Source organism: Schistocerca piceifrons, chromosome X, assembly GCF_021461385.2.
Source record: "Schistocerca piceifrons isolate TAMUIC-IGC-003096 chromosome X, iqSchPice1.1, whole genome shotgun sequence".
In the NCBI taxonomy this organism is placed as follows: Eukaryota; Metazoa; Arthropoda; class Insecta; order Orthoptera; family Acrididae; genus Schistocerca; species Schistocerca piceifrons.
Window position 1 is genome coordinate 2,310,120 of NC_060149.1, and position 26,381 is coordinate 2,336,500.

Genomic DNA, 26,381 nt, shown 5'->3' on the forward strand with positions numbered 1-26,381 from the left:
AGAGAATGTGGAAAATCACGACCAAAGGAATGCAAGAAACAATCCACCAAATCCACGAAGAGATTTTGGGAAGAGGAGAAGAAACAGAATCTGTCAGACTAAGCTAACAAGGTCAAATGCACTCTTTAACTGGTCATAACAAAGAAAGAAGGAAGAGAGAATAACAATAATAGACTACTGCGGGACTTCGGACTTAACAAAAACTAAAATACAGTCTATTGGACATCACAACTATGGAGAAAAACTGGTCCCAGTTATTCATGGCACATTGGGTGCAATGTCAAAAGATCTCAGTGGACACTTGAAAACCACAGGTACTGATAAAATAACCACCTACAACTACAAAAGACACCTTGTGCTCTGCATGCATCATCTGCTGATAAATCATGCAGTCCTAGGTATTTGGGAAGTGTCAAATGGGTGATATAACATGAAAGCAATCACACTGATCTTGTTTGTTGTGTTCCGTCTTGCTACTTTTGTAGACACAGTAACAAATTAAAAATATTTGTATATATACATATTTAAATACCTGCTTGATAGTCATACAATGCTACTGCAGTATAGCCAGTATCTTCTACTTCATATAATGCAGTATTTTCTGATTGCAGATTATCTTCTATTGTAGGTGGTAGCAGCTGTTCATCAGCAACTGTGCTCTGGTTTGTGACTGCTGGCTCTGAAATTAGTGGGTTCTGTGTAGTCATGACTGTTGGTGTAGGTGGGCTGACTTTGTCAGGTGGTTCTGCAATTTCTTCTTCTTCTTGTCCGTGATGTACTGAGGGAGTCACCAGCTGATGAAATATAAACAGCTTTAATTTAATACATATCCCTTTGATATTTACATGCATTAAAAGTACACTTATTGATAAAAAACTTACAAAGTAAATTTCTGAGTGAAATAACACTAAAATTTCACTTGATCCGTAATTACAATAATATTCAAAAAATTTCAGCCCTCTGCCATATCACTATCTGTTTCGGGCACCTAGATATTTAGTCCAGTCTTGTGTATAGTGATGCTGTTAATATATGCTTGAGCAAAAACATTAACCTTGAAACAATGTGTCCTGCAAAAACTGCATATAGTTGTTACCACTAACATGTAACAACATTACATAAAATCAACCACATTAATCCAGAAAATATTTGCTCATACATTATCCACAGATATTTGTCCAAAAATTTTTTGATGCCACAGATGATGAACACAGGTGTTTTCACACCTTCAGTCAAGATAAAAGAATATTTTATATAATGATGTCGGATAATATTTCATAATCTAAACTGCACTCCCTTCATATCAAATAGGTGCACCTGTTATTCATGTTGAGGGTTTTCACAGACACACAAAATGATCTCCCTTGCCATATCTTCACATCCCCTAATCCTCCCACCATCCTAAAGACTCTGTTACAAACGAGTCACCCCCTCATCACCCAATATCACCCTAAACTGGAAAAACTGAATCATATACTTCACCAGGCCTTTGATTGTCTATTATCATGTCCAGAAATGAGGGACGTACTACCTAAAATCATTCCCTTCATTCCTAAAGTGGTATTCCATTGTCCATTCAACCTACACAACATCTTGGTCCAACCCTAAGCCACTCTCACTACCGACACCTTCCCACAGGGATTATTTCCCCGTGGAAGACCCAGGTGCAAGACCTGCCAAGTCCACCTACCCAGCATTTCTTACTCCAGTCCTGTTACAGACATATCGTATCCCAGTAGAGGCAGGGCCATCTGAGAAAACAGCCATGTCATAGATCAGCTCTGCTGCAATCACGGCACAGCTTTCTACGTCGGTGTGACAACCAACCAACCACCACCACCAGAATAAATGGCCCCTGCCGACTGTTGCCGAGAACAAAGTTGACCACCGATTGGCACATCTTGCAGCTGAGCACAACGTGCTCAAGTTCAATGACTGCTTCACAGGCTTGTCCATCTGGATACTTCCACCCACAGACAGTTTTTCTGAACTACGCAAATGGGAGTTATCCTTGCAACACATCCTTCACTCCCACAACCCTTCTGGCCTCAATTGTTGTTAACCCATTGCCCCTCACCCACCACCCAAATGTTTCCCCTTCGCCTGTCCCTTCAACACTGCTCAATCCATATCTCCACATCACCTCCATTGTGCGCTGCACCCCACCAGCCCCGGTACCTGTGTATCACGTGTCTAACTCTTGCACCTGCCACCCCTCCATCCTGCATTTCTAGCAAGCCCCCCCCCCCCCCCCCCCCCTGCAACCTCTGTCTCTGACCCCAGCCTCCCCCCCCCCCTCCAAAAAAAAAAAAATCCTTCTCCATCCGCCAAAATACATGAATATTTGTTCTCTAGCTCGACAAAGGATTTATTCTGAAAGCTAGCAATTCTCCTTCTTTTTAGTGTGTGCCTGACGATGACTCGAGGCTTCCGCTATTTGGTGAGTGGTCTCCCTTGCTCCTAAAGATTTACATTCTGCCAGACTCCTCCTCACTACATTTATACCACCTAGTGGTTCTCTTCCATTGTAAACCCTGTGTTGTCTGTCCTTAGTTACTGTCTCATGATTTACATCTACTTTGTCTCTCTTGTACTATCAATCCACATCTTTCCCTCTTGCCTTTATCACCCACAATCTTAACTGGCACCAACCACTGGGATCACGCGTGCCTTTTTTAACATTCAGTAGCACCAGTTATGACCATTTTGACTGTGACACACGTTATTTTACAAACTGTATCACAGTTAAAACACTAGCCTAGCAACAAGTAACTACATTTCATCTGTCTGAATCCACCTACCTCTCCTTTTCTTTCCAGTGAATGACAATAACTTATGCAGGATCAAACACCCTCACATCTCAGAACCATCCTATTGGTCTTAGCACAATTTCTTCCATTCTTTTCACTCTCCAAACTCAGGCTCTGTTATTCAGTCCCCCTTACAGCCACATAATGTTTCCATTTGTCCACTTCCTGCGTCGTTTCATGTTTTCCTAGCACAATCTCAACCCAAACACACCCCTGCTCCATCTATCTGCATAAGTTCAGAAACATGTCCCTTTCCTAGCTAAAACACAGTGCAGATACTGTTCCTTAACCCCTTGCTGTACCATTCAGTTTGATGAAATCTGCACCCAAGCAACTGGAGGTGATGCAGGCCAGAGGATGCGTGAGACAATTGCAGTACAAACCGACATGCAGATACCTGTTGTGTAGTCCCGAGCTCATTTATGTCACTGATACTACTCTTGCAGACATTAACATTAGTTTAATTCTTATTCCTTTTTTTATTTGTATATTTGTAATACAATATTTCAAGCAATACATCCGAATATAAACATAAATTTTTAGAAATAATCAATACTCTAATAGAACTTATAATCTTTATGGGCATCTTCAGAAGGAATGTAATAACATGATACCTAAATGTAAATATTGACAGTAAAAAAATGTAATTACAAGAAGAAATGCTCCCCTTGAACGAATTTCCAAAAGGAAAATATATACAGTTCTAAAAATTAATAGTCCTGCACGAGACGTTAATTTCGAAAGCAATGTGGTAGATGTCATGGCACTTTAAACTCTGTATATCCCCATGTCATTTCATTTCGTATTTCGTGCAAACTTTGCACAATGTGCTCTAAAATGAAGAGGTGTTTCACCGAGTGATGGTTTCCCACACTTTTCGTAGTCCATCAACTGGACATTTTTTAACATTTCCTCTGTTATATTTATTCAGTAATCAACATTTCTTTCCTTTCTCTGACCACATATTGTTGTTTGAATAACGTACATATCGAATAGAGTAAAAACAAATGACCTGACTTTCTTTCCCACAAGTGCGATGTTTACATTACTGCGCAATTCGAACTACGTACACCGTATCTCCAAAATTGAAACCCTTTGCCTCCAACACCTGGAAGAGCACTAAGGCTACCTCCATATATTGTCCAACCTGTTGACGTCCTACTCCCACGATGGAGCATAAATACTCACCAAAACCCATCCTACCCACAGTAGACCTCCTTGTCCATCCCTCACAGCATCCAGACTCTGCCTAGCTGACGTTTTCAGTTTGCTACATCCTTCAAACCTTCCTCACAACATATCATGAAATCCAGAACTGAAACAAACTTGAAACACTGTTTTTAACCTCTGCACAAAAAACATCAATTCTAGAGAAGTTTCACTTCTATTGAAATGCCTCAGCTTCAGCCCCACACCCAAGTTTAACCAAGCTGGGCTTGTCAAAGACCTACTTTCTTCCTCCTGATCCCTGCAGTGGACACATTTCTTTGTTACTAACCTAATCCCAAAATAAAACTTTGCCTCTCCCAGTTCATATCCATCCAACAGTGAACCCTCCCTCCCACCTAATCACACCCCGGTCATCTTCCAGGAATTCCTTATCTCCCACTTGGCCTCGCCATTGATCACCAGGTCCCTCCCTAAAGACTCTAACCTTTCAGCAGAAGAAAGGACAGCCACACACAAATTCAAGACAGATCCTGACTTAATCATCCTCACTGCAGACAGTCTCCATCACTGTTGTGATCAATCACAGTGAGACCCAACAGAACGCTTCTGCAACTGTCCGACACCTCCACCTACAAACTTAGTCATAGTGATCCTATCCCAAACATTAAGCATAACCTCCTATACCTACTTAAAATGTCAGGGCCATCCCAGAACCTCTCCCCTGAGTCCAACTCCCTTCTCAACCAATGACACCCTGCACACCAACCTTCTACATGCTCCCCAAGTTCTACAAATCCAGCAATCCCGGATGACCCACTGTAGCTGGATATTGCGCTTCTACTGAAAAAATTTTCACTCTACCAAAACCTTCAACCAATTGCCTGAAACCTCGCATCTCATATCAAAGATACTAATCACTTGCTCTACTGACTTTCCACTAACCCCACCCTTTTACCTCCTAGACCCCTACTCACTACTGTCGATGCCACCTTCCTCGACACCAAAACCCCTCACACTCATGGCCTTCTGACTTCAAACCCACAACTCATTCCTCATTAAACTTACCAACTATACCCTCACAAGTGATTACTTCTCCTGCAAATCTGCGGCACAGCCACGGACACTTGCAGTGCAACCTCCTATGCCAACATTTTTAAGGCCATCTAGAGGAAATCTTCCTAGCCTAGCAAAACCCCAAGCTCCTTGCCTACTTCAGGTTAATTGATGATTTGAATTCAGCGTCTCAAGACTTCCTATCTTCATTCCTTCACAACCTCAACACTCTCTCTCCCATCTGCTTCACCTAGTCCTTCTCAACCCAACGTGCCACCTTCCTCCCTGCCTCTCCATTGCCTTCCCCCTCCATCCGCACCTCTGTCCATACTAAATCCACTAACTACCAACAGTACATGCATTTTGATAGCTGTCACACCGGTTGGCATATATGCAGTGACGAGAACTACCCTGCGCAGAATTCTGGAGGTCTCACGAGGGCCCAAAAACACAGATAATAGCCTCTAAATTAGCCTGCAAACAGGTTTTCCATGCTATCACCTAACACACCCATAATCCTCCTGCCACCCTCAAGAATCAGCTCCAAGGGAGTGACCCCCTTGTCACCAAATATCACCCTAAACTGGAACAACTGAACCACACATTTCAACTGGGCTCTGATTAACTACCATCATGCACAGAAATGAGGGACACCTTACCCAGGATCCGCCCCACTCCTCCTAAATTGGTATTCTGTTGATCGCCCAAACTACCTAACATCCTGGACCGTCCATATGCCCCTCTCAGTCCCTTGCCATATAGACAATATCACAGCGAAAGAACCAATTGAAACACCTGTCCGATCCACCCACCCGGCACTTCCTATTCCAGTCCTGTTACAGCATAATCCTATCTCATCGGAGGTAGAGCCAGCTGTGAAAGTAGCCACATCGTATACCAAATCCGCTGCTATCGCTGTACAGCTTTTTATCGTCAGTGTGACAACCGACCGGCTGTCCGATAGAATGAATGGCCACAGCCAAACTGTGGCCGAGAACAAAGTTGACCACCCAGTGGCACGACGTGCTCGAGTTCGATGGCTGCTCCACAACCCGGGTCATCTAGACCCTTCATTTCACCACCAGTTTTTCTGAACTATGCAGATAGGAGTTATCCTTGCAACACATCCTTCACTCCTGTAACCCTCCTGGATTTAATCTGCATTAAACCACTGTCCCTAAATGCTCTACCCAACAGCTTCCTCATCTTCCATCCTGCCATCCTGCCATGCCTGTCCAATCTACATGTCCACATCACCTTCATTTCCCACCACACCCCACCAGCTCTAGTGCCTGTGTATCACATGCCTAGCCTGTGCACCTGACACCCCTCCCTCGTCCATTTCTAGCCGGCAAACCTGTTGCCTCCCAACCTCTCTCCCTGTCCCCACCTCTCCCCCCCCTCCTTACTCACCCCACCCTTGTCCACCTGCCAAAATGCAATCAGACATAGTGTGTCCACAACTGACACAATGCAGATACAAATGAATTATTAGGTATCCAAAAAGTAATGTTCAGTATTCAATTCTGCACAATTTCTCACCTGTGTTTTCAAAATCTCTGCTTCTCTTCTAATATGGTCTTCAGTTTTCACTATTTGGTTACTAGGACTCCGGGGCTCTGCTTCAATATTTTGCTTTGGTTCTTCAATTTTCGCCATGTTTTCGAACTTCTCACGTATGTTGGATGGCCTGAGAGATCCTGCACAGTGCAGAATAAATAGCAAATAAAATGCTTCTAAAGAAGTTTTATTGATTATTAACTTTATCAGGTAAGCAATATTCTTTTGAAGTGATTAATCCAATATGTTGTTACAGTCAACAAATTGCAAAGAATTTTCTGGACGTAAACAAAAATTCTACATAATTACAAATATTAATGTGACTGTGTTTCAAGAATTATTATCAACAGAAGACCATCAACCTGCAAATACAGAAATGAGGTATGTGTATTCACACAACCGAATTTTCTATCAGTGGTAGGTACTTTAGAAACAGTAAAAATTTTATGAAAAGCTTTCTTATTTGACTCCTGAACTAACAATCCTAACAATTTACCCATGACTGAATGGGATAACATACTGTCTGGGAGCTGCAGAATGGAATAAATTATATTACTATCTTTCTTAACTCAAATGCTACATGTGTGTCTCCAGAATTTGTAAACTTGGATAAATCTGTCACATAAAATAAATGTATGTCTTTTAACTCTGTTTAGAATTCATCAATGAATGCAGACTGCTGGGTCTTTTTTCTATTCACATTCACAAAAGAATGAAAGTTTCAAATTAAAATATAGAAATGTGCAGCATATCTATAAAACATGCAGCAACAAAAGTTCCAGCTGCCTAGCTTGTACATTTTATAAAACTTGACAATATTCAGTATGTCTTACTTCTTTCTTCTGCAATCTGATGATGAGTCTGTCAAAATGGTTAATGTATAGCTGATGTTGATAAATAAAGTGTCATCTAGGCATTCTTTCATTGTTTAGGTGCACCATGATCAGTGTCTTACTTCATTTCAAGACTTCCTTATTTCTGTAATTTAACTCTGATATGCCAGAAAACAATTTGTCGATGTGAGAAAATTCTTCATGAGACCAGACTTTAGTCTACACAAAGAACAAAAATGATTCAGTGTTCATATTATCTATTTTCCTTTACGGGCATGAAAGTTGGACCATTGATCTGAATATTGAAAAAGATTTGAGATTTTTGAAATTTATTTGTATTATTGCCTCTTGCATGTTCTTCATTGGGCAAAAAACTGCAACATATAATAAAACAAAGAAAGAGACAATGATTGGGACATATAATGAGAGGCAAGAGAGATCGATTATTACAACTTATTACTGAAGGGAACATAAATGGCAAAAGGTCCATCATAAGAAAGAAAAACTCATGGCCGAAAGACGTTCAAAGATGACATAGTTGCACATTACAAGAAGCTTTCCATTCTGCACTGTCAGTATCAGAGCTAGCTATGTGTATAACCAACCTCTGCTGCTGGAAGACTGCATGTTATGAAGAAGAAGATACCTGTACATACACCCCATCGCAGGATATGCAGTTAATAAAAATGACTTATTTAAAAAAATGTTGTATTTTGCATGTTTTGTTTTTGATAAGGTTGCAGTAGAACTGAAAATTTTAAATGACAAACTCCTGATTTTTTCAAATCTAAGTTCACAGCCTTCCTTGTGGCACAATCCTTTTATTCTGTTGGTTGATTTGGGTGGGGGGGGGGGGGGAGATGTGGGGTGGGGGGGTGGGGGGGGGGGGGGAGACCAAACAGCGAGGTCACTAGTCCCATCAGACTAGGGAAGGATTAGGAAGGAAGTCTACCACATAACACGTTTATTGTATGTATAAAAGGAAACATGTATTTCAGGCCACTGATGATTCTTCCCAAATAAAAGAAGCAAATTGCAAATGGCTATAGACAAACTGCCTTCATTTAGTTGCATAGATGGTACATACCTCCACGAATATGTAGAGAGATAGCCAACAACGATTTATAATCATGAAGTCAACATGATGTACTACACTGTAAGCTGACACTTACAGATTTTTAAGTAAGCTGTAACCACATGACTTGCACATAGCCCTTCTTTAACAGCATCAGACAGACTGGCTTGGAGTGAGTGGTGCATTTTGTATAGAGAGAAAGAATACTTTGTGGTGGTCCCTGTTTGCTCTTTGTCACAACACATTCCCCAACTGTTTCTCCTGGCAACTGCCAGCACTTGGGCACATTCAGTTTCAGTCCTGACATTCTCCTGAGTAACTGACTTAAGGTAACTATAACTGCCTTGCTTACGCATGTGTTATTTGTAATGTTTCCTCTATCACATCCATAAGTAAAACCATAATGCTGAACCAGTTGGTACAATATGTGTACTAAAAAGAAAATCAACACAAAATATTCAACAAATATGCTGAAGCACCCACAACAGATAGAATCAATAGAATGATGCAAGTGGCTGGTGCATCAATAAGAAAACTCCCACTTGCGAGTGTGCATCTCTTCACCACCCATCCACACAGCTGCATGTCACTCTAATACCATGCAAGATTTAGTCACTATTCTCCAATGTTTACATAAGATGGAAGAGCAGTACACTTCTAAAATAAAACCTGCATGTCTTACAGGTGTAGTCTGAGGTAAAACCAAAGTACTGAAGTACAAATAAAGTGTGATAAAGTACAGCACTAATGCTTAATAATAATAATAATAATAATAATAATAATAATAAATGACTCACCAACATCTGGTTTCACTTTTTCATAATTTGTTCCTACTTTTTCTGGTTTTGCATTGAAATCATGTGCTGATTTATCAACTCGGTCTGTCTGGAGTCCAAATTTTCCACCAAATCCCTGAAACATTAAAGTAATGTTTCATATGTATTTCTAACACTGATAAAAAAATAAACAAAAGAACTAATGTCTGGAATAACTATTTGGCTGGTGCCTGGAGAAAAGAGTGGCTAAGACTTGCAAGCATAATACCATCTTGAAACATACATGATAATATACCTCTGTGGTATACATAGTTAGAGGTGTTATTTAGTTTCATTTGGACATAACTGATATAGTTTGAGAATATTTGCATAAAAATATTAAAGTTCTGCTTCTTTATTTCACTTTCTTGTGAGAATGCTTTCAAATTTGTTTATAGGTTTAATAATTCACAAGTGAAATTGTAACTCACTATAGAAACTTTTGAAATGTGCCAACAATAACACAAACTATTTATATATATTAAACACAGAACCAGACATATTCTGTGACTACCATTAATATCATAGTAACTATACAGACATTCATCTGAAGTGACAATAGAAAAATTGGGCCATGAGCAGAACAAGAATCTGAAGGTCCTACTTTTCACAAGTAGCTGCTGAATCATTAGGCTATCCAAGCATCCCTCCTGGCTCAAGCCAATTCTCAATCTCATTTATGTTCTGTGGGAACCACTAGCTGCTTCCATGGATTCATGGATACAGCATGAGATTCCAAATATGACAAATTTAAGTCACAAAGCAATGACTATAGTTACGAAGTAATCAACTTCATGGAATACAAAAGACAAATTTAAGTGAAATAATAAATTTTTATTTAAATATGGTTTGAGAGCATAGCTCTCACATATTTATCCTGAAAATCATACTGAGTAATGTGGCAGATTGAGACAAACTGGGAGAGAAACTTCCTTTAAAGATGTTAGGTATACAGCAGCAGTCCAATAAGTTTTGAGACTGGATTAATAAAAAATCAGAAAATTTAGGATTGTTGTTTTAATGCTGTAGGTATTCAGGTATTCTACATAGCCTCCCCACACAATAGTACAACACACAGTATGTTCATACAACCATGTGAAGCTGTCAGGAAAGCCATCCTTCAGGATGATGTTAAACTTGCACGCCATGTTGGCCTGAATATGGATTATGTTATCAAAGTGTTCAAACTTCATGTTAATTTTATTTTTGGGTATAAGAAAAGTCACTCAGTGCCAAACCAGGCATGTATGAAGCATGATTGAGACTAGCACTTGTTTTTTCATTAGGAACTGCACTACAACTGCAGCCATGTGATTGGATGTATTGTCTCATGCAGTACAAAGAAACCCCTCCCTTCCACTGTTGCACAACAGATTCCCGATACCAAATAATACTGGGAATTTTCAGTGGTGCCAGTGGAAAAACTCCCTGTGGATAATGCCATGAACACCAAAAAAGACAATGAGCATTGTCTTCACTTTTTATTCTGTCATTCCCACCTTCTTTGGTCTTGGCAATCCATCAAAGGCACATTCTGCACTTTATTCTTTGTGGTAGGTTTGTATTGATAACCTCAAGTCTCATCACTTGCGATGATTTTTTTCCACAACAAAATTGTCCATGTTTTGCATTTCAATCAATATGTGGCAAGCTTTTATGTATCATCCTTTTTGTTTAGGAGACAAGCAATGTGGGACAAACTTTGCACAGACTTTTCTCTTCTTCAAAACATTGTGCAAATCACTTGAGCATTTGATTTAGAGATGTTCGGTTCTTCAGTGATAGCTCTGCATGAGAAATGATGGTCAGTTTGCAAAAGATCATGAATTTTCTCAATATTTCAGTCAGATGAACTTGAGGTGGGACACCCTGAGCTCCCTTTATTCTTGAGTGACACCTATCTTCCTTTAAAATGTTTAAGCCACTCAAACACTCGTGCACAACTTAAACAATTATTGCCATAAGTATTTTTAATAGACTCAAATGTCTCCATGGCTGTAGTAACAAGTAAAACACGTAATCAAATCACTGCTTCTCGCGCCACTGTGATTTGTGAAACAACAAAGTCGACTCGCTACAGCCACACATCCACTACTTAACACTTCCTGCTCACAACCGACTGGTCAAATGCACATCTCTTGCTTACAGCTGCTAGCTCAAGCTGCCATCACAGCTACTGTGCTGACGTCAATTAGGCATCAGGAATAAAATCTGTCTTGGAACTTTTTGGATGGATGTTGTACATGAAGTGAAAGCAGATAATGCTTTATTTGAAAACATCTATACTGGGCCCAAAAAAAAAAAAAATCTATATGCATTTGTACCTATTGTATAAAATTGTAAATGAGAAAAAGCAAAAATTTAAATACATTTTTGGAGGTTTTGTTTTCAGAGCAGCCACATTAGGGCAAGAAGCACATCTCTGATTTCAGGCCCCCCCCCCCCTCCCCCGCAGCATGGGTGGGAGGGGGTAGGGAGGGGGCACTGTCCTGTCCACCTTTTACCCCTGGTACTCATTTGATAGCAGCCTACATGGATGTGGGCCCATCATGGAGGGTCTGGAATGAGGAAAAATCCCTGTTCCTATTCATGGTGGAACCCAGGGCATCCAGGGCTGGAGTTTAGTGCTCTACCTACCACACCACACAGGTAAATACATCAGAAAACATATGTATTTTGCTTACATACTTCAAAGAAAACCTGTTCAGTATCTGTCAAAAAGAGATATAATTGAGAGCGAAGGCTTGTAACAAGTTTCTTAATGTTCTCTGTATCTAATAAACAACATATTACTAAATAGTGCTTCCAAAGAATAAACAAGTTTTGCTCATAACGTCTACGATATGGAGGGGATACGTAAATATGACAAAGAAATGATACTATAGTTAACTGTAAATTCAAAGAAAATCTGTTAAAAATCCTAATCAAACTGGTCGCAAGAAGAAATGCCCGAACCACAAAAAAAGTCCACAGACCTGACTTTACATTCATCTCGTGGCAGAGTGTATCAATTTGTTTTCACTACATTCCTATTCTCAGTTTAATTTTTGTGTAATGGAAGAATGAATAAATAAAAAAGAAATAGAAATGTTCAGAATGTAACCATGCGTACAAATTAATTTGCGACGTGAACGTATAACGATTCGTTCCACATCATTACGATCTATCTGGGTGATCCACGGAACATGTTACTAACTAAACTTAGCTAAACTGAGACAAACATCTTTCATATAAATATCACGATCTTTCCTCAGCAATTACATTGCAACCAGACAGTGCCACAGATTGTACAAGTCTTGTTCTTACGAAAGAATATGTGATTTTCATCGAATAATGAAGGATTAGTGAAATTTCTGATTGTCAAAATGATTTATATGCTATATAGAAAGAAAAGATATAAACTGAATCGTGTAGAAAGACAACACACTATATTTATAGCAGTGCACGTAGACTCTACCAATTGGAGTTTGACAGTTGCACCAGACTGACAACTGTATATAGGACTCGGCTAAGTTCTTACTGAAGTCAGCTGAAAAGAATACAGTTAAAGAATTTACCTGTTTATGATCCGTTTGACTTTCATGTTGATGAAGATTTTCATGATGATCCCAACCAACTGCTGACTTATCTTGCCTGTCAGCTTGGACTCCAAATTTTCCACCAAAACCAACAGCATAATCTAGAAAAATAAGAATCAAAATAACCTGTCACAAATCACAGTTTAGTGTTTTGCAAGTATCAAAGCATCATGGTAAATGAGTCTCTGAATATTGCAAAATGAAAAGAGTAGGATAAAGCATGAGCTTCCTGCACTTACTTCATAATCAAATTAAACAATGAAGGGAGCAATTACTGTTGTGTTTCAAGTAGTGCAGGTACTTTTGTCTCAAATGACGAAAGGTTAGGGACTTTCAAAGGAAGATGCAGCCTAGCACAGTATTCGCCAAAGATACCGGCCCCTCACTACACGTTGCTCTTTAAACAACAAGTTGCCGGTGAGCGACACGCACTATAGTCCGATACACAACCGACTGTGGTCCGCGAAGTTTGAGGTTCGGACAGGAACTGCAATGTTGCCAAATCCAGTACGTGTGTAGAGGGGCTTTGTACTTGAAGAAAGTGTGTAGTGTGCATTTATGTCTGTCGTTTGCTTATATAGTATTTGTCGCTTACCACCATTCTCAGCCGTGACAACTAGGAACAAAAGGAATAAAAATTCACTAATTAACTCGCTACACTCACGTCTAACACTCGTTCTGGCTACAGCATTCAGAGCCAAGTGCTCATAAGACTACCAAATGTTCACCGGCTGACGCAGAATGTGTGACGTCAGGTGAACAAAATGAATCTGAACTCGACTGGCGTCATTTGTGACTCGTACTAGAATTTTCCACACTGGCAAAAAGTGTGACAATCACAGTGAAATTTCATGAAAGAGTTGATTTTGATATTACTTCTAAATTCAGTATGTCGTTAACACATATAGTCACAAATAATGGCAGCCCTGCTAGAAAATATATGACAATGTCGATCGGTCGGTTTAAAGGCGGGAGAAGGGACCAAACTACGTGGTCATCGGTCCCTTGTTCCGAAAAAACGAGGCCACAAGTGTCAGAATAAAATGGATGAAACGTGTAACACAAAAGGGAAAAAAGGAAAAGCCACAAGCACGAAGACAAGGTAACGAACACTAAAAGGAACGAAAGAGGACAAGAAAACAATAGAGAGGCACTAGAAACAGAAGAGAGTAAAACAAGAAAGCAGATTACAGTGGCTGGCCAACCACCAGAATAAAAAGGGGAAGCCAGCCACTCTCAACACATTAAAACCTCCACCCTAAAAGTACTAGGGTGGAGGCCACAGAGGGACAAAGGACATGCGCTAAAACCTGCATAGAAGTATAAAACTCACTCTCACAGATAAAACGTAAAACTAAAGCTGCTGTGGAGGCACTGTTGCCCAACACCGAAGGCAGGGTGCTGGGAAAGTTAAAAGTCTGCCGCAGAGCGGCTAAAAGTGGGCAGTCCGGCAAGAGATGGACGACTGTCATTTGGGAGCCAGAGCGACACTGAAGCGGGTCCTCGTGACTGAGTTGGTAACCGTGCGTTAGCCACGTAAGGCTAATGCGGAGCCGGCAGAGGACAACTGGTTCCCTGCGAGAGGCCTGCGTGGAAGACTTCCACACATTCACTGTCTCCTTAATGACACGCAGTTTGTCGAGCGTGCTGTTATGCCAGTCCGCATCCCAAAGCCGGAAAACCCTGCGGTGTAAGACAGAACGCAGGTCAGCTTCGGAGATGCCTATCTCCGGAGTGTGGTTTCCGCGTCGCCTGTTTGGCCAGCCTGTCAGCAAGTTCGTTGCCGGGGACTCCGAACTGTCTTGGGGTCCACACAAACACCGCGGAATGGAGGGACTTTTCCAGGGCATAGATGGACTCCTGAATGGACGCTACCAGAGGGTAGTGAGGGTAACACTAGTCGATAGCTTGTAGGCTGCTCAATGAGTCAGTACACAGGAGAAATGACTCGCCAGGGCACGAGCGGATGTACTCAAGAGCACGAGATATGGCCACCAGCTCTGCAGTGAAAACACTGCAGCCAACTGGCAAGGAGTGCTGCTCAATACGTCACCAATAAACATATGTGAAGCCTACATGACCATCAATCATTGAGCCATCGGTGTAAACCACTTTAGAGCCCCGTAACACGTCAAGAATTGAGAGGAAGTGACAGCAGAGCGCGGCAGGGTTAACAGAGTCCTTAGGGCCATGCAAAAGGTCCAGACGAGGCCGTGGCTGAGACGTACACCATGGAGGCATACGTAAACAGACCGCAAGTAGAGGTGGTAAAGGGAAGGACTCCAGTTTGGAGAGAAGGGACTGCATGTGAAACGCAATCGTTAGCCCCGATGCGGGGGATAGACTGCCGTGGGCGGGAAAAGGAGACGGTAATTCGGATGCTCAGGGGAACTATGAATGTGTGCTGTGTAACTGGCGAGCAGTCTGATCTTCAGTGGAGGGACACCAGCCTCCACCAGTACGCGGGTCACCGGACTCGTCCTAAAAGCTCCTGTCACTAATTGAACCCCGCAGTGGTGCACAGGGTCGAGTAAATGCAATGCTGAGGGCACTGCTGAACCATAAACCACACTTCCATGGTCAATTCGGGATTGGACAAGGGCTCTGTAGAGCTGCAGCAGCGTAGAGCGATCTGCACCCCAATTAGTGTTGCTCAGGCAACAGAGGGCATTGAGGTGCTGCCACCACTTCTGTTTAGGCTGATTAAGATGAGGGAGTGAAGTCAATCAAGCGTCAAAAACCAGTCCTAGGAACTGATATGTCTCCACTACAGTGAGTGGATCGTCACTAAGGTAAAGAGCGGGTTCGGGATGAACGGTACGACGCTGACAGAAGTGCAAGACACACGACATCGTTGTTGAAAACTGGAAACCATGGCTAGAGCCCATGACTGTGCCTTGTGGATGGCTCCCTGGAGGCGCCGCTCAGCAACAACAGTACTGGAGCAGCAGTAAGAAATGCAGAAGTCGTCTGCACACAGAGAAGGTGAGACAGAGGGCCCGACAGCTGCTGCTAGACCATTAATGGCCACTAAAAATAGAGACACACTCAATACAGAGCCCTATGGGACTCCATTCTTCTAGATGTGGATGGAACTATGGGAGTCACCAACTTGGACACGGAAAGTATGGAGTGACAGGATGTTTTGGATACACTCATACAATGTGGCAAGGATATGATGTCGCCAAGTCATGTTATATGCTTTACGTAAGTCAAAAAAGACAGCAATCAGGTGTTGCTGTCTGGAAAAGGCTGTTCGGATGGCAGACTTGATGGACACAAGATTATTATTGGTAGAGCCGCCCTGACATGGAGCCAGCAAGCCATGTGACTCTAGGACCCAACCCTACAGCCGACATACCATACGTTCCAGCAGCTTACAAAGAACATTGGTGAGGCTGATGGGCCAATAGCTATCCACATCAAGCAGATTTTTACCAGGTTTGAGCACCAGAATAATGGTGCTCTCCCGCCATTGCACCAGATCTGGTTGAAGATGACGAGAAGATGTAGTCAGATGAGAGATGTTTAATCATCTGGCTGTGGATGCGATCAGTCCCAGGAGCTGTGTCGGGGCAATGTGCAAGGGCACCGAGGAGCTCCCACTCTGTAAATGTGGTGTTATAGGATTCACTGCAGTGTGTAGTGAATGAGAGGACATTCCCTTCCAGCCACCGTTTGGGTGTGCGGAAGGCTGGGGGGTAATTCTCTGATGCATAGGCTCGAGCAAAGTGCTCGGCAATCGCGTGTGCATTGGTACATAACTCGCCATTTATGATAACACCAGGGACAGCTGTTGGGACCTGGTATCCAAAAAGACATTTGATCTATGCTCAGACTTGGGAAGGTGACATGTGGCACCCAATGGTGGAGACATATCTCCCCCAACACTCCTTCTTCTGTTGTTTGATATGGTAGCGAACACGAGGACGGAGCCGTTTAAAGGCTTTGAGGTGCTCCAGGAAAGGGTGCCGTTTATGCCGTTGTAGAGCTCGCCGACGCTCCTCAATTGCTTCAGCAACTTCCGGCAACCGCCAAGAGACTGCCTTACGCCTCGGGCACCCTAAAGAGCGAGGGATGACGTTTTCTGCCGCAGAAACAATTGTGCTAGTCACCTGCTCAAGCATCACATTGATGTTACCGTGTGGGGGAGATTCAGCAGTGACAGCAGAGGTGAAAGTTCCCCAGTCCACCTTGTTCAAAGCCCATCTGGGTATGCGTCCGTGTGCCTGACACTGGGGCAGTGACAGGAAGATGGGGAAGTGGTCACTACTACACAGGTCGTCATGTGCTCTCCAGTGGATAGATGGGAGAAGTCCTGGGCTGCAAATCGATAAATCAATGGCTGAGTAACTACCATGAGCCACACTGAAATGTGTGGCGGCCCCAGTATTTAAGAGGCGGAGGTTGAGGTTGAATTACGACAGTAAAGTTTCGACAACTCTGCCTCGGCCAGTAAGCATGTGCCTGACACTGGGGCAGTGACAGGAAGATGGGGAAGTGTTCACTACTACACAGGTCGTCATGTGCTCTCCAGTGGATAGATGGGAGAAGTCCTGGGCTGCAAATCGATAAATCAATGGCTGAGTAACTACCATGAGCCACACTGAAATGTGTGGCGGACCCAGTATTTAAGAGGCGGAGGTTGAGGTTGAATTACGACAGTAAAGTTTCGACAACTCTGCCTCGGCCAGTAAGCATGGTACCACCCCACAAAGGGTTATGGACATTAAAATCTCCCAGAAGTAGGAAAGGTTTATGGAGTTGATCAATCAGTGCAGCTAATACATTCAGGGGTACTGCACCATCTGGAGGAAGATACACAGTGCACACAGTTATTTCCTTCATCGTCCTTATTCTGACAGCCACAGACTACAGACTACAGACAGAAACGTCCCTGATGGTTGGGGGGGGTGGGGTTGTTGCTCCCGAAGTAGGTGGTGTCAGAGCAACAGGGAGGGAAATGCACCCCCCCCCCCCCACCACCACCACCACCACCACCACCACCACCACCACCACCACCAAGGGGCAGGTGTAGTCTTCCGGCTCTGAGAGGTGACCTGGGTTGGCGGAGCTGATGGTGCCAGAACTGTTGTAGCAGCAGCATAAGATGATGTCATATGCACAGGATGCAGGCTACTCAGTGTAGGTCAGTCAGTCCAGGGTCTTGTACTCCATGATTTTCCTTTCTTTCTGGAGAATCCTGCAGTCAGACAAGCAAGGCAAATGGTGCTCTCCGCAGTTGACACAGATGGCAGTTGGGGCACATGGAGTATTGGGATGTGACGGGCATCCACAATCTCGGCATGTGACGCTGGAAGTACAGCGGGAAGACATATGGCTGAACTTCCAGCGCTTAAAGCACCGCATTGGGGGAGGGATATAGGGCTTTACATCACATCAGTAGACCATCACCTTGACCTTCTTGGGTAATGCATCACCCTCAAAGGCCAAGATGAAGGCACCGGTGGCAACCTGATTATTCTTCGAACCCTGGTGGACACACTGGACGTGATGTACACCTCACCCCTCTAAATTGGTGCGCAGCTCATCATCAGACTGCAAAAGAAGGTCTCTGTAAAATATGATACCCTGGACCATATTTAAGCTCTTCTGGGGCGTGATGGTTACAGAAACATCCCCCAGCTTGTAACAAGCGAGTAACTCCCGTGACTGGGCAGAGGATGCTCTTTTGATCAAGACTGACCCGGATCTCATTTTGGACAAGCCCTCCACCTCCCTGAACTTGTCCTCTAAATGCTCAACAAAAAACTGAGGCTTCATCATCATGAAAGATTCCCCACGCATATTAGGTAACAGGGTGAGTTAGATCAGCTGCCATCCTTAGCCTGACGTTCCTCCCATGGTGTGGCCAGGGAGGGGAACGATTTGGGGTCGTACTTCTGTGCGTTGAATTGAGCTCGTGATCGCTTAGAGGCTGCTGCTGTTTCACCACCAGCAAGAGATGATGGACAACACTTCATCATGTATCATCTGCCCTGGCGCCACCCAGCCGCAGCAAAGGCTACCTGGCAGGATGGCCATTGCCGGGAGTCCCAATGCCCCTGGGGGATGGGCATCTACCCCGTGGCATACATGGGGAGTTAACAGTGCAGGCATCAGCAGACCGATCCCTGTGTGGTCAGGGGGCTACAACCAACAGGGTACATGGCGGCCCCACCACAACGGACTGGCTACCGTGCAGGTGCAAAGAAGTCCATGGTCATCATCGACACAGAAATCGACACTGCATAGTGCATGGTGGAAAATGCACTCAGGAAGGTGTCCTCGCCCAAGAGATGGAGAGTGGACAGGACTGCAACACGACGACAAGAATGTGGGCTAAAGATGTCACTGCACGATGGACACGATGCACCTTGTAAGGTGCCCTTCCACAATTGGCTCGCTCTTTGGAAAAATTTTGAAGAATGGAGGTCAAACCCTACAGGGGACCATCACATAAAGGCCGATATGTGTGAAACTCCTTTTAGTTGCCACGTACGACAGGCAGAAACACCTCGGGCCGTTTCTAACCCCCGGACTCGCAGGGGGGGTGACAATGTTGATCATGAACTGAATAAATATAGTAAAAGTAACTGTATGTGTTGTTCACTTATTATGACAACATATTTCATACTAACATATGGGTTGAATTTATTTTAAGCCATAAATATCAAAAGATACAATAATTCAAGTATAATGGACATGATACAATGGGAGGTGCAATGCCCCAACCACCTTCTCGCCTTATAAAATTGGATACACCTACTCTTAAGATTAATATGCATGCCGTTTACTGGTCACTCGTGTACTAGGAAATATTATTATTATGATCATAGTGGTTATGTAATGAAGGCTGACAACAGCAATAATGACAGCCAAGCCAAATATTTATTCTCCTCATGGTAGAAAGTCACAGAAATATTTGTACACAGTCAGGAGTTATTCAAAGAGACTTGCCAATTACATTACAAAAATTTAAAAACATATGCCACATTTGTAATGAATCTTGAAAATATTGTGCTATTATCCTGCAATGTGGCAGTTTCTTTAGAAATCATAATAAAAAAAAATGGGCCGTAGGTGGAAGTATAAAGATGGTTGCTCCACTTGAGACTTGCACCAAACAAGTTTCTGTTATTTACTGTCAGACCAACATATAAGTAAAACAAATTACAATTAAATTAAGATCCAATATACTGGTGAAGATCAGTCATTACAGCAAGTGTAAGAACAGAGTAGGCCATTCAAAATTGGTTTGGACGACAAACACATCAGACTGTGACTCCAGAGAAGACTTTCAGGTGACAACACAGTTTGAGTGGCACTGAATAAAAATTTATAAAATATAACCCTTCACTGCGTTGCTTTGCAGATATGCAAAGCAAAGTTTCAACTATCTTTTTGCCATTGTTCTTGAAGTTTAACGATTGAAACTGCTTTGCTGATGTGCTATGTTGTATTATGACGGTAACGGATAAGATTCTGCCACTAGAATGCGCTACTGAGTGTATGACGCGACAATGTGTGATGCTGTGAGTACCATTGTAAGTCAGGCTGACACTGCTTTCTTTCGGCGGTGATTATTAGTAGTTGAATGGAAGAACACGTGAATGCAAAAAAATTGTAGTGCTTCTAAAACCATTGGAGAGTATTCTGCTCCGTTCATCTTGTATTTCTGCTAGTAAATATGTGAGTAGTATACAAATCAATTTCGTTTGCATATGGGCAGTAGTGTGTAATAATACTTCTATTCACAATCGAACAATGAGAAAGTAGTGTTTCCTTCTTTCTGCTTTTTTCTAGTTTATCGTGATAGTTCAAGTGCTGTAATGGAGTAATTCTCGTATTTCGACAATGGACGGCGTCAAGTGATGACGTATGAAGAATTCATGGCCCTAGAATGCCCTTCTCGCAGTGAAGAAGAGTTAGATTTTGACAATTCAGATGAAGACCCGACAATAAACGTAAATGATCTGGAATCTGCAGATAGTGATAGCGAGCCTGAGGCTACTGTAGTTAATACACATAATTCAAATAATTATTGTTTGAAGGACGATGATAATGAAGCTGTTGCTGATGCACAGGTACCACAAGCTTCTGCAAAACACCAAAAGGTTCAGAAAAATCAAATCATCTGGAAAAAACAAAGTGCTTCATTTGGAAATGATAAATTTATATTCAAAGGAAAGTCCTCACTGCCACAGTCAGTGCTAGAGTTGTCCACACCATATTAGTTTTTTAAATATTTTTTAATGATGAGTTAATGGCAAAAATTGTTGATGAAACTAATCTTTACAGCACACAAAAAAATCCAAACAAACCATTTAATTGCAATGTTCATGACATTCATAAACTTATAGGCATATGTATTATTAGTTCTTCAGCTCCATCTACTGCTGTTTGTGATCTCTGGAAATTGTATTGCTCATCATGTGCTCCGCTTCCAGAATGTTCCAGCCAAATGTGTGTCATTCAACTGAACTGAAAGTTTGTGTAGAATTTTTTTTACACTCTGAACAAGAATCGAGCGGCTTCTTTGCAAGGGTCACAACTAAGAATGGCACACAGATCTTTCAGCAACCACGTCAGATGTGCCAATGGATGATACAGATGTATAGGTATCTGTAACATTGCACATATGTGGGGAAGGCATTTGCAGCAGAAACATGGCTGATGTGACAGGCCAGTTACACGAGCGTCTGTAATGGGCCAAATATAAGGCCACCCATCAGCCATATCTGCCTCAGTTACTGTTACCCAACTCAGCTCTGCCCATGGACTCTGCAACCCCACAGCTGTGTACTGCCTGCATGTATCATGAAATTGTAGTTTCCATCACTGTTAGTCTGTACAGAACTTTGATCATGAAATACGTGACTGACAGTTTACATTGTTGTTACAGAAGTTCTTTAGGTTCAATAAATACTGTAGCCTAACACAAGGGTTAGAACATAAATGTGCAGATAAGGAGCCTGCAATTTTGCTTCACAGTGTGCTATACTTCCATGCAAATGATATTAAATATCCAGATCGCAAATGAGTCTTTGCTGTCTACGAATCCTTAGTTATATTCCTTGGTTCAAAAGTTAGCCCTGCTGTCCATTCCATCAGAGTTACTGTTGTCTGACATACTCTCTTTATTGTCTGAGCATTTTTCCATCAAAATGCACGTGGTAGCAGCAAGGCTAAAATTCTTTCAACATCACAAGAAAGACACTGTAGTTAAGAAGCTTGGTTGTGAAATTGCAAACATCAAGTAAAAAACAAAAATTCAGACATGAATATGGTAAATCACTAGCAGAGAGTTAAAATTCACAATGCAGCGCTTCACTTCGTTCCCAATAAGGAGATCCGCATGCAACCCTTACGACAATTGAAAGTCTCATCGGTCGAAGTGCTGCCAATTGCACATGTATTTGAAATATCACAAGAAGTGCAACAAACTTTTTAGGCAGATTTTGACATTTCACAGGTGGCCCAGATAGTAGTGGTATAGTACAGTGGGTTTCCGTCATGGACTCTAACATGGTAAACAAGTTCTACTCAGCAGTGTCCACACATCTGCATTCTCGGCAATCCCAGAGTAGTACCAGGTTTTGTTCGTGGCAATATACTTTATTTCCCAGTTGCCCTGACTGTTTTTCCTTGCATCCTAAGCTTTAGAACCCCTACATTATGAGGATGAATGTTGTAAGTGTTTATGTGAATGTCTCATTGCAGATGTGTGTCGTAGCGAGCTGGTCACCAGGCAGTGTAACTGTACAATTCAAAGTGTGCAGAGCATGTTATGTTCCGTCCACTTACTGCTGACTGTGTTTGTGCCACACAGTTGGTGGAGTGTTGTGTGCTCATCATGTTCTAGAACGTGTCTTCAGTGTCCAGTAAGATAATTAGACTTTTCTAGTCATGATATCGACATAATTCTGTGAGAACATTATGAAGTTATTTGGTGAATTTTCAGTGTTACCTGATGATGTTCATTGAACAAAACCAATTGTGAAATAATAAACATATCTAACTATAGATGTGGTGGTTCTTATTAACATAAATCAGCTGTGGAGCACCAAATGATCGAGATTATTTCAAATTAATAATACTTCCGGAAGTGATCAGGTGCTGGTACCACATAAGATTTTGTTACAGCACGAAACATCCCAGTGGCTATTCTTTTTTATACCAGTGCATCAGTTTTAATGATACACCAGCTGACGTTCTTAAGTGAGAGTGCTCCCTCGTTCAGTTCAATGCAGTGCTGTGCAGTACAATCAAAACTGCTGTTGTACGGCCACATGAGGTGCCACTTCTACAATGTGTATAACTAATGGCCACTTATAATCCGGTGTCTCGAACAGTGTAATTTTTTGTTGTGGTGGATCCATTGGTGGAGAATATACTTGGCCTTGATGCATATGCTGCTGTAAGATTTTCATTACATTATGCTATATGTTCCCTCAGCTTGACAGTACCTCATGCTGGCATTGATATGCTTCATACAAAATTTGTGCCACTGTTTGAATCTGGTTTGAGGAAACTAGTTGAATTTCAGGCTCACATTGTCTTAAAGCCTACAGCAAGTCTGAGATTTTGCAAAGCCTGCTCATTTCCACCGGCCATTAAGAATAAGATTGAGATTAAATTGGACAGTCTAAAACAACAACAACTTCCGTCCACCATTTCCTACAGTCAGTGGGCTTCGAAATTAATGGTGGTTAGCAAACATGGGGGCTCTCTTTGACAGGAGGAGGACTTTAAGCACACCATTAATGCTCAGGTGGACACTGACTCTTATTCTTGCTTTTTCGGGTGAGCTCTTTCTTAAACTTTCAAGATGTAAATTATTCTCCAAAATCGATCTCACATACACCTATTTTCAGTTGCGTTTTGATGAAAACTCTCAGAAGATATTAAATATGAGTTGTTAAAAAGGAACACTTGCTTCAATTAGTTTCTAGATCTGAAGATGGTCTACACTGGCGAAAATTGGTCATCAAAAGTAAATAACATTGTGATCGAGATTGTGTTATTCAAATAATTTGATATTAGTCTTCAAAATGCTGTTCAGACTATATCAGTATAACATATTGCCTTTGGTGTGGCAAGTGCTCCCATCACATTCCAGAAGTTTCTTGAACAGACTATTGCTGGAATTTCATATTGTGTAAATTACACTGGTCATACAGCAGACAAATATTTGCACAATCTTCATCTGGTTTTTGCGGGCCTTGCACAGAAAGGCCTGAAGTATAACTTTTCCAAATGTGGCTTCTTTAAGCCGTGGGTTACTTAGGATATATCCTCAGTGAAGAGGATTGTTGGCCCACAACAGAACACGTAGAGCCTATTCAGAATAGGCCTGTGCCTAAATCCATTAACGACCTTCTACTTCTGTATCCATACTTCTCCAGCTAACTTCCAGTTTACATTATTATCTTCAGGAATTTCTCGGAAAAATGAATTACTACGCACAATTTATTCCCCAAGCAGCCTCCATAGCCCATTTGCTAAATAGTTTCCTTAAAAAGAAAGCATCTTTCAATGGGCCGAACAATGCACCAGAGCTTTTCAGAAGCTAAAATGAGCCCTACAATTTCTACCTGACCTTTTGACTTACCAGCCCCATTTGCAAATGGCCTTGTCCAAATATGCACCCCTATATGGCATCAGGGCAGTTCTCTCTCATAAGTTATGAAGTTGGAACAGAGAGACTAATCACATTTACGTTGTAGACATTTATTCCAGCTCAGGAGTATTATTCTCGGCCTGAAAAAGAAGCAGTGGCCATTATTTTAGATGTCCCAAGGTTAAATGACCTGAGCATATGGAACACTGCCTTCACTGATATACCATGTAATTGAATAATTTTAAGCATTCTATTCATTATCACACTTTTCCTCTGCATTATAATGCACTACCTCACCTTCTGGAAGGTCTGGATCTTGAATTTGAATACCTGGATAAAGTTTTTTTTTCAGTTAGACGACCAAATGGAGAAGTCACTTGACGACTTGCCTATAAATTCCCAGGACATTGCTACATCATCTCAGCATGATCTGCTTCTTTAACAGGTCCTGCAATACCTCCGATTGGGTTGGGCTCCCAAGCTTTCCAGTGCAGATCCACTTAGTCTTTTTTTCCCATTGGTGGCACCAACTTCAAATTTGGTACAGTGTAGTGCTCCTTACAGAAGATAATAAACAGTGCCAGGTTGTAGTACCCTCCTCTCTGCAACTTCAGGTGCTTCAGTTCACACATCAATCCCAACGAGGAATTTATAGGCTGAAGCAACTGGTATGTCAATCTATTTACTGCCCCTGTGTGGACAACGATGTTGCATGGGTGGCGCAACAGGGTACCATTTGCAGGCATACCAAATGGTCCCATCCCAGTTATTTCCACCAAGTCCTGCACAAAGGCAGTCAAGAGACTGAGATTATGCCAATTTTGTGAGACTTTTCCTGGAATTCATATGGTTAAACATCACGGTCTCCTCCTATTTCCTCTATGTTGTCCTCCACCAACTGACAACTACATCGGCCACAGTGAGAGCCTCGAAAAGGATCTTGACAACAAACAGTGCACCTCACATGTTAGTGACCAACAACTTCACCAACTAACAGCAGGTGATTTCAAAAGGTTTTGCACCTGCAAAGGTATTAAACACCTTATCAGCAGTTTGTTTGTACCTTTAAGGAAAAAAATCTGAGAGCTTTAGGGGTGGTTAAATCGGCTTCAGAGCTAAACTCCTTCCCAAATTTAGCATGCTGGCCTCACATTTAGGGAACGACTGTTCAAATACCCATCTGGCCAAACAGATTTAGGTTTTCTGTGATTTTACAAATCAGTTTTCTTCTCATCTTTCCGTAATCTGAGCCTGTGCTCCACCTCTCATAACCTCACTGTTGAATCTAGCTTCTTACAGGCCCACACCCGTCAATGGTGCAAGCCTGACAGAACTCATTCATGGGCACCTCACAGGATGCTTGTCAATCTCTTATATCCACCACTGGAACAAGAAGCCAGCACAGCCATGCCATTCTGTGTGAGAGCCCTAGTGTGGGCTCACACATTTGGCTGGAATCCAGAGTGGATCCGGGGTTCACAAAATCTGGGATGCTGCATCATCACTGCAATCAACTCCAGTTGCGGCATTCTGGTCAATGGCCTCCTGCAGCAATGAGTCCATCTTGTACACCACCACAGCTAAGTCATAGGTCTCAGAGGATAACTGCTTGGTCCTTGCAAGCTGTGAGATATGGTCATGGACATCAATTCGACTTCACCAATGTCGAATACCAACCCCACCTTATCCCATAGGGGTGTCTCTGCTTGTAGAAATCTCTGGTTCTACGCAAGAAGTTCAGATCCACCATCAGCATCGTTGGCAGCCCCAAACATCTCCCTGGAGTGACACTGTCCACCTCTCACCTGCTTCCATGTCGTCCACCCCCCCCCCCCCCCCACCAGCTGGGCAGGTGCTGGCCCTA

At 42.4% G+C, this 26,381-nt stretch overlaps 1 protein-coding gene across 1 annotated transcript in view; it reads right to left on the bottom strand.

Annotated features, from left to right (window-relative positions):
• LOC124721371 (src substrate cortactin) overlaps positions 1-26,381 on the bottom strand; it is a 135,403-nt gene that overhangs the window by 19,657 nt on the left and 89,365 nt on the right. The window contains exons 7-10 of the mRNA XM_047246304.1: positions 12,874-12,995; positions 9,299-9,413; positions 6,576-6,733; positions 533-794 (exon numbers count right to left, since the gene is read on the bottom strand). Of these exons, the coding sequence (XP_047102260.1) occupies positions 533-794; positions 6,576-6,733; positions 9,299-9,413; positions 12,874-12,995 (657 nt within the window). The remainder of the gene's footprint in view (positions 1-532; positions 795-6,575; positions 6,734-9,298; positions 9,414-12,873; positions 12,996-26,381) is intronic.